The sequence below is a fragment of the Parambassis ranga genome, chromosome 6 (assembly GCF_900634625.1).
Source record: "Parambassis ranga chromosome 6, fParRan2.1, whole genome shotgun sequence".
Classification (NCBI taxonomy): domain Eukaryota; kingdom Metazoa; phylum Chordata; class Actinopteri; family Ambassidae; genus Parambassis; species Parambassis ranga.
In genome coordinates, this window is record NC_041027.1 from 2,017,091 (window position 1) to 2,026,568 (window position 9,478).

The window sequence follows — 9,478 nt, forward strand, 5'->3', positions numbered from 1 at the left end:
AACACTGACATTACAATAAAAATACATATTTTACAAATCAGTGTACATCAATTTCCCTTAGATGTCACACTTGCTAAATAGCTAATCTTTACAAACAGAAATATAGGCTATTTAGTCTTTATTAGCATTTTTGGTGTGAGGCACAATTTTTTATACACAGGAGAATTGTCAGCATTCGGGCTACAGTGCTGGTCACTGAAAGATGATTTTATTGTTGCTCAGGGCCTCTGTCAGTTTGGCTCGCATAATCTCCTTGGTTGAGTATAAGGGCAGCATCAACATTGAGAAACATGTCTGTGTCTCAGGGTAGTACTTGTCAGGGGACACATCCCTGATGTCTTTAAGTTGGACTGCCATCTTGATTTTGTCCATGCCTAGAATAGGCACCCGGTCAAATCCTGTCACAAACCCTGCAAACAAAGTGGTAATAGGTTATCTGCAAAACTAAACTGAATAAATATGTATAAGTAAGTAAGTATAACTGTAAGTAAAATACAGTATAATACTTACAAAGGAGAGCTTTCTTCCGATTCTCAGTTAGCTCATCAAAAACCTCCCAAAATGTCTGGATGGTGGGGTGATCAGCATGGTACTCCCCCTCATAGGTTGTGTTCTAATCAAGAGATGTATATGATTACTGCTGTTTATGCTCTGTTTAATATGTCATTCACAAAGATGTGAAAATGGAAGCTGTCTCACCTGTTTGAACCTTTCCCAGTCATGGAAGTCTTGGCCCACCAGCAGTCCCTGCAGCTCCTTTGGCCTGAACAGCAGTACCAGATCTCGTTCACACACCTGGAAGAAGCCTCGCTGGAACTCCTGGAACACCCTCTGCACTGATGTGTTGAAGGCATGATTTATAAAGGCATCCACAAACTCCTTTCTGCAGGGAGATAACAGTTTACATTAGCACACATTTCACTGTGGATGTAGGTCACACACATTTAAAGAGTCCTACTTATTTTGACTCGTCAGTGGCTTTCCAGGATTTTCAGGATCCAGGTCGACCTCCTTCCCGTCCCAGACCACCTGTTAGGGGTTATAAAACAGATGAGGTCAGTGATTTTTCTGATGACTGTAAGAAAACTGAAAGAGAAAACGGAATGAAAGACTAACCAGGAAGTCTATGTACAGGTTGTCTATGACATCATCTTCATAGTCCAGGATGCACTGCAGACTCCTTCAAACAGAGTAAAACAAGACCAAAGTGTCAGCATAGCCTTCATGTTTTGTGACCCCTGTAAACTGAAATACTTACTGTCCATCACTCGGGCTGAACTCCATCATGTCCTCCAGTGTCGGCTCCACATTGAGCAGCTTCTTGAACAGAACCAGAGGGAATGGCAGGTGTATGATACTCATGTTGTATAAGGCCAATCCACACAAGACGCCAAACAGGCGATATTTCAGCCTGTCCTCCTCTGTTGTCTCCTGCAGAGACAAAAACAGAAAATGTTCTTTGGCAGGACGTCCATCCTGAGTCTGAGATATAGAAATAATGATAATAAAGTCTTACTTTAGAGGGGAACCATGCCAGTGTTTGGCAGTCGTTGAACATGAACATCCCAGATTCTACTGACACCATCTTATGGAAGACTTCATAGAAAAAGTCTTTCACATAGACATTATCAATTGTAAAGTTTTCATCCAAGTAGACCTACAAACCAAAACAAAAAAAACACATTCCCTTTTTTCCAGGCAAAAACTGCAGCTTATAAAAAAGTAAATGATAATGCAATCATTTTTCATCCGACATTGTTGTGTTTACCGTAAGTGGCCTCTTGTAGTCTCTGTGATTAGCAGCCGCCAGTTGTTCAAAGGTATCCTCCAAAAACGTTGATCGCCGCACGTCCAGTAAAAAGTAAGCATCCTCGGGATGTGGAAAACACATCCACTCCCACAGTGTATTCAGGAGGGCATGCTGTGTTTCCTTACACTGGCATAATGGGAAAGATTCATTTATGTGTTGAAAACATATAGTGTTATGTCATACAACAGTAACACACTGACTAAGACAAGAATTTTGCCTGGCTAAAATGACAGCAGTAGTCATTTTCCTGGTGAGGATCACCTTGTTATAGTCTGCATACATGTCGAAAACGTTTTTCTTTGTCTGCAGATCCAACACGATTGGGAAGTTGCAAAGGATCAGTGGCTCTGCATTCAAAAACTAAAAGGGAGACACAGATGCAGATACTTTAGTGACAATCACTGAAGTATGACTGTGTTGTTTGGACTGCACAACAACAATTACACGCGTGTGTTTTTACCATGCACATCTTCCGTGCATGCCAAAGTTTCAGATCATCCAGGAGAAAGCCTGCATCCATCAGTAAGCAAAACTCACTCTCTGGAATCCTTTGAGGTTCAGCAACCCTGCTGTTGGCCTGGGAGAACAGTGTATTATTATCACTTTTAAAATGATGAAAAAAATATTAAAATTAACTAACATACTAACATTGTAAAGATACTGGAGGACTCGTAGCAGGTTTCTGACTCCGGCGGTGCGTGGAACAGGATCAAAGGACAGGATCACTAAGAGGGCCTGCTTCCACGCCTTCACATGTCGGAACATGGTGGAGCGCGACTGTGAGGACCACCAGTCCCCTGAAGAAGAATCACATGGACCAAATCAACATAGAGCAGGTAGGATTTAATGGTAAAAGGTGTCAGAGCAGGTGTATCATCAGAATCTTGATGACAGCTGATATTATTGGGTAGTGGTGACAGTACCTATAACTTGCAGGCTTTCCCCTGACAAGCCTGTCACAGCAGCAGCGACCGCCTCGGCGAGCTTTGTGTTCTGTTGTCGTGTGCGTTTCTGGATTGCGTACAGAAGCTCATTGAGAAGCAGGTAGATTCTCAGTCCCTCCACTCCCACCGGCTTCTTCTCAAGGAAAAGAAGAAAGTGCAGAACAGCCTCCTCCACCTTGGAGTTTAAAGAATAAGGGTCACTGATGTTCAGGCTGAGGTTTGGTGGATTAACCAGACCATGCCATTTATACAATAACACAGTCTTTTGAAGAAGTTTTTGTTACACACCTCTGCTCGAACGTTGTCCTTATTTACCAGTTTCTTGAAAGCTTGTCTTGCACACGACAGATTCAAGCCCGAGTACTTTGGTGAAGTTTGAAAATGCTTATCTCTCCTAAACAGACAAATGGTGTCCAGGTGAAGGCATAGCACAACGCTTCCTATTCATACAACACGCTCGGACAGCAGTGGGTTAAGAAGACTAAAATGAAAATGACGAAGAAGTGATGGTGATGATGCTGTTTACCTGTGATCAAGGAAGCTTTTATTGAGACAGGATGCAGAGGAGAATCTGTTGTAGATTTCCCTGCAAAGATTTATCCTTTTCAGTCCAGCACAATAAGAACATCATAAACATGACACTATCGAACCAAACACAAACTGCAGCTGCAATATTGGTACTTACTGTTTGATCTTTTTCCAGGACTTCAAATCACAGTCTGATGTCCATTTGTCGACCATATCATCCACACCGTGCTGTGTAACACTCCTGTCCATAGTTGAATTGTCCTATGAAGAAAACCAGCTAAGTTCACTTCTGTAAAGCTGCTTCCACCATGGTGTGTACCTGTGTTAGTGTTGGTACCTCATCAGGAGAACATGTCACAAATGAACAGTTTTCTCCTGCAAAGATGTTTTTAATTTTGGGATCACTGGAGTCTGAAAATAGAAATAAAGATGGTCATCTCTTTCACTGACTGTATCCTCATTGTCATTGACATCAGAGGTGTAAGTTACCCTGTGGCAGCTGAACCGGCAGCGGCACAGAGGGAGGACCGTCTTCCTTGCGTCCCAGCTGGCCTTGCTCTCCACAACCAAAGGAGTAGACCTTGTTTGTGTCTGTCAGCACTAACGTGTGATGTCTGAGTAGATATAGGATTAAAAAGACAATTTTACTGAAGCGTATTTATTTAGATTTAAAGTTTTTAGATGCCACAATGAGACACTTGTGATGCAGCATTTAGCACTTAAAGTAAAACAGCTCAAAATTACCTCCCACACGCAATCTTGGTGACCTTTGACCCCCAGAGCTCTGCAACAAGCCGAGGACGCAGTTCATGTCTGAATGAGTTGTGTCCAAGCTGCCCATACTGACCAGAGCCAAACGTGAACACTGCACCATGCTGAGGATCCAACCACACAATAAATCACAAATCTATTAAGGATTAAATAACTTAAAGACCATGGATGCTGGAACAAAGCAAGGTGAAAGGAAACACTATAGCTGGCCAAAATAATAAAGAAACAGCTGACTGTGATCTTGTCAAGGATATTAAAGATGACAACAAAAAAAACTGTTATAAAAAGAAGCAGACTGACCTTTGTCAGAATAGCACCGTGGTCCTTTCCACAGGAAACAGCAATAGTTTGCTTCATGTTCAAAGAATGAACACAAGTTGGTATGAGTTTATCTGCAGAAAAGATTTGTGAACACTTCACTCCACAAGTTTTACACAATGTTCAAATTCATTCAATTCAAGTACCTTCTGTGTGTCCCAATCCGAGCTGTCCATGGTCATTCCTCCCCCAGCCAAACACGCCTCCAGAGACAGACAGGATGAAGCTCTGCTCTCCTCCTGCAGCAACCCGCACCACTGGGATAGCCGACAGAGATTGCAGGTGTTGGGGTGAACTGGGGCCAGACTTCCTCTTCCCTAAACCCAGCTGGCCCCTGGAGTCCTTGCCCCATGTGTACACCTGTCCACCTGTGAAGGGACATCACAACTCTGTTGTTCTATTTCTTCACCTGCTGACCCAATTCATGTTATGTAATGCTATGTGCATCTAACTATTCAAAGCCTAAGTCAAATCAAAAATAAGGTTTAAAATGGCACCGACTATACACTATACATTTATACACTAAATGTGGCTGAAATTTGAAAGAATGATTTATATCTAAACATTTATCTCAACTAAAAAATATCAAATGTAACAGGTCTCAGTGGAAAGGTAACAGCCAGAATGGGGAAGACCAGGAGAATTAACATGGAATTAACATGCTGCTGGCAGAATCAAGCCTAATCCAATTTAAATGTTGGCCTGAGTTAACACCTGATCATAGCTACAATGGCCCAAACTGTAGATCTATAGCTAGGACTGGTCCAACTCAGGGTGTCAACTCATTGGCAAATCACAGCAACTGGGCCAAAACAAACACCTGGCTGAGTATGTGTTGATCTGACTTCTTCAGTCCTGACTTGACCTGTTGCTGTATGTGTTTAATGTGACTGAAGTCTACCAAGTGAAGGGAATAAATGTAATATTAATACCAGATCAGTAGCCTACATAAACCTAACCTAAACCTGACTCTGCAGGTCTTTACTGATAGACATAATTTCTCCTCATCTGTAGCTCTTTACCTTTTGTCAGGGCAACTGAGTGCTGACTTCCACAAGCAACCTGACACACCTGTATGTTAGAAAAAGCTCCCAGTGCCCTGAAAGAGATCAGGGCACAAACACTTCATTAGACTTTGCACTTTTTTTTACACAAACAGCATGGGAATTTGTGTGTTCTCCTCACCTTGGTGTGAAGGGAGAACAGGTAGTGTCCACACAGAGAACTGTTCCTCTCTCAGACAGCAGCGTGACCACATCATCCCCACAGCTCACAGTCTCAACCCTCTCTTTGCACTTCACAAACTCTGCACACAGTCAGCAGGTTACGCACACGAGATACAAGTGACAGCAGCAGTAAAAACAAACAGTGCTGCGCATGCTTACTCTGCTTTCCTCTCTGTCTTCTCCCATCTCTGTTCTCATGCGTGCGGATGATGAACGCGTTTCCATTATTTTTAACAAAAGCCAGCACGCTGTGCCCGGCCGACAGCCCCGCGATGTGGTAACTGATGTTTAAATGACAGACTCCATCTTCAGATGCGGCCCTGCTCTCTTGACCGGAGCCGTCTTTAAGCCAAAAGCCCCGTTGACAGTCTTCTCCCCACGAAAACATGTTGCGCACAGAGCCTCCTCCGCGCCGACAGCTGGTCTTTACGCAGCTCTGCGCCACTCTGCAGAAACGAAACTTAAAGTCAACATCTGACTGACGGAGAAAATGAAAGCAAAACTGATCACATATAGACTAACAATAACATTTTATTAATTTCTATTACTTATATTTACTTGAACACAGATTATGTTGCCCAGGGTACTTAGAGTTATTACAATTAATTATAGAATTAAGTGTAATTATAATTAACGGATTAAGGAATTGATTAGTTTCGTTTCTAGTAAAAAATGTAAGAAAGAAAAACATTTGCCCATTAGCCCCTCATATGATTTCTGGTGACGCATTAAATATATCTCAGACCCCATGCAGGTTGAGAATATGATCTGGCACCTTTAGGACTGTGCATGTGAAGACTATGAACACCTTCAGGTAAAGTCTGACGGAGTGTCAGTGTCGAAGTGACTCAGGAGTAGTGAAGCAGCAGTCTGATGTGAAGTGCTGAGTCACAAACATGATCAGTCAGAAAGAGGACTGAGTCACAGACAAATTAGAAACAAACACTCTGAGACAAGTTGGTTAAAATATTGAGTGACTGAAAGTGTTTCATGGCCCTCGACCTAAACAACAATCAGAAACATCCATTCTGTCTTCACGATTTCACACTTAAACAATATGATGATTATTATTTTAGCTAATGTGTTGTTATGACAGCTAAGAAAAGTCACAGTCAGGTATCTGTTTACTTGTTGTGAAACTTCATTGAATGTAATCCAACAAACAGGGGCAGCAACAGTTCAGTAGTAGAGGCTGTGCTGTGTAATTAATAGTAATTAATAGTTACTCATCATATGACATGTCATCATATGACAAACTTTGAGTCATTTAAGTGGGAGCACACCAGGAAAACTGAATCATTAATGATCCAGACAACAATGGCACAGATAGACCACAGGGTGGAGCTGGAGTCACTCTGTTGTGTTTTGTGGAACAAACTTACCCACTTCTTTAAGGCCACTTTTTAGTCTGACTGGAGTTTTAAATCTACTAAACCTCTGCTGTAAAAAAAAAAAAAAAAGATAATGCAGCTACAAAAAAGTTTATCTTTGCAGCATGTTTAAAAAAGTTTTAAAAACCTGTCAAATCACATCACTCCAACAGAACAAATGGATTTAATGTCTAAGGTTTAGGTTATTTAGAAACACAGCATTTCTTGAAGTTGTTTCTCGTTTCCTTGTCTTCATTGAAGAGCATGTTGGAAGGAATTCTTCCATCTGTCTTTAACCTCCTGCTGCCATGAACTGTCCTGTTCTATGCAGTAAAACACATTCCCCTCAAAAATCCTGCCCACAGGCACAAGAGCTGCCAATCGTTCTGTAATATATTGATGTCAGTATGACCTCATAAGAAGAGAAACCAACAGAATGATGAGTGATTGTTTATTCAACACTTATTCACCACTTTCTGATATTAATCTTTGCTGTGTTTCTGCTACTCATGTCAGAAAGCGAAGGTGTGTGTGCAGCACTGTGTTTGTGTGTGTGTAGGGGGAATGAGCTGTGCTGAGCTGTACCAGGACCAAAACATCCACATATCACAGTGAGCCCAGAAGAAATTGTTTCTTTGACTCTTTCCTCCAGTTTCCTTTTCTCTCCTACTGTTTTTCTATCCAATAGTTTTCATCAACTTGTTTTATGTATTTACATAAAAGGCAATAATATGTAATTATCACCAGTTAATGGAAACTTATAGTTGTTCTTATGCACAAGGAGAAAGGTTCACATGCTTTTGTCACTCAAATGTATGTAATTTCATTAACTGTGGTATCCATGTCTTTGTTTTTAGGTAACCCAATCAACAAAGGCCTCCTCCTGATCAGCTGCACACAGATTGATTAAAAATATAAAGAATGTTCTTCCCACTCCTTTCTCTCTCTCTCTCCTTTTCAGCCAGCCAGCGACTCCCATCTGAATGTTTATTTGTTTGACACTGTATGTATACATTAGAATAAAAATAAAATTAAAAAAATGATATTTCTAAATAATAAACATACTTAAAACTTTTTGTTTTTGTCCTTTTGTTTGTTTACAGTGTGACATTTGAAGAAGGTAGGCTGTTATGCTGGCTGCATTCCACTCATCTTACTGTCCATGCTGCACTGACTCACTTGATGTCACTGAAACGTCATTAATGCTATTATGTGCACCTGTGAATTTCGGTTACACCTTGTCACTGTGTGTCATTGTTGAGGGTCTTATTTTTGTTGGATTTTTGGTTTTCTGGTTTGGTCATTTTTGCCTTTTGTGAATTGCTTTCCTGATGTATCCTGTCTTATTTTGAAAATCCGGTTCCCTACTGTATCTGTGCTTGTTTCCTGCCTATTTGATTACCTGCCCCACCTTAAATGTTCTCACCTGTGTCTTGTTATCCCTCATGTATTTAGGTCTCCCTTTGTCTTTGTCAATTCATACTGTTTTGCTACCTGCCTGTTCTTGTGTGTCAGCCTGTGTTCCCTGCGCCTTCCCTTAGTTTTTTGTCTGGTTGGTTTCTGTTGAAAAATCTAGTAAAACCTTTATTTTGTTATGAATATGAACATAACAAATGTTTTCATTTAACCAAAGTAAGAAGCTAATAACGAGGTGATTTGAAGCTGTCTGAGCCAATCTGTGACCACTAGAGGGCAGCAAATCTCAACAACAAGAAGGCAATCTAGGAAAAACATTTCTGGCCTTTCACTTTCCTTTAAGTTACACACTGAGCAGCATTAGCTTACTCTCTTTTTCCAGGGTCCTTTGTATGTTTACTGTTTCATGATAAAAGCTTTTTAAATTTTGCAGTTAGTCTCACATTTGAACAACCCACTGCATTATACAGCATTTAAACATAGGCAAATGTGGACCATGTTTTCGAGCTTTCATGATAGGTTGATAAATTGTTGTAGAAATTAAGCAGATCAAACATAATGCCAAAATATTAATTGGCTGTAAAACGACTGCACATGTGAGTTGTGTGTTGTGTTGTGTGTTTTTTCTTGTCTACTTTTCAAGGGGCCCTAATCCATGTTTTCTCTGTCTGTTTTAGTAGGACATTTAGATATAGCATCTAAAATGACTACTTTAAGTGGACAAAAGTGCAGTTACACTGACCAGCTATCTCGCTTCAAAGGGCCTCAGCGGCATGAGAGATGAAACACCAAAAACGTGTGCGTACACACACACAAGCAGCAGAAAGACAGATGAGAGATATAGGCCCTGTCCGACAGCTGAGATATAGCACAAGAGCCCTGGGGAGTTTCAGGGGATTTCCACAGAGGGAATCGGACACGTTGTCTGATTTACACTAACACTTTGGCTAAACTTATGATAAAAAGTTCACAAAAGAAACATAGCTGCATCTGTATTTATCCATCTGTCTCTGTTTTCTGCTGCACTGCTTTCTCTTTTTCTCTTCTAAAAAAGTTGTTTTCATGTAGACCAGTGTTGTTGATTGTCAAAAGATT

The 9,478-nt window shown here is 40.9% G+C and overlaps 1 protein-coding gene across 1 annotated transcript; it reads right to left on the minus strand.

The window, feature by feature from the left end:
* Positions 1–101: 101 nt before the first annotated feature.
* On the minus strand, positions 102–6,043 carry LOC114437520 (probable E3 ubiquitin-protein ligase HERC4). The gene is made up of 23 exons (XM_028408278.1): positions 5,757–6,043; positions 5,557–5,677; positions 5,394–5,470; positions 4,518–4,739; positions 4,354–4,445; positions 4,027–4,157; positions 3,772–3,896; positions 3,620–3,693; positions 3,440–3,543; positions 3,281–3,340; positions 3,043–3,148; positions 2,734–2,929; positions 2,459–2,607; positions 2,271–2,387; positions 2,072–2,170; positions 1,769–1,936; positions 1,517–1,657; positions 1,259–1,431; positions 1,117–1,180; positions 959–1,029; positions 700–883; positions 511–613; positions 102–410 (listed from the first exon to the last, which is right to left on the minus strand). Exons 1-23 carry the CDS (start codon positions 5,983–5,985, stop codon positions 193–195), a joined length of 3,024 nt encoding a protein of 1,007 aa, XP_028264079.1. The 5' UTR covers positions 5,986–6,043; the 3' UTR covers positions 102–192.
* Between the last annotated feature and the right edge of the window lie 3,435 nt (positions 6,044–9,478).

Bases quoted from the DNA above. Each gene is read 5' to 3' on its own strand.
- LOC114437520 (XM_028408278.1), bottom strand. From the start codon at position 5,985: ATGTTTTCGTGGGGAGAAGACTGTCAACGGGGCTTTTGGCTTAAAGAC. The intron at 3,544-3,619 runs GTACCAACACTA...TTTTCTTCATAG, and splicing joins TGACATGTTCTCCTGATGAG to GACAATTCAACTATGGACAG. The intron at 1,432-1,516 runs GTAAGACTTTAT...TTGTCTCTGCAG, and splicing joins TGGCATGGTTCCCCTCTAAA to GAGACAACAGAGGAGGACAG.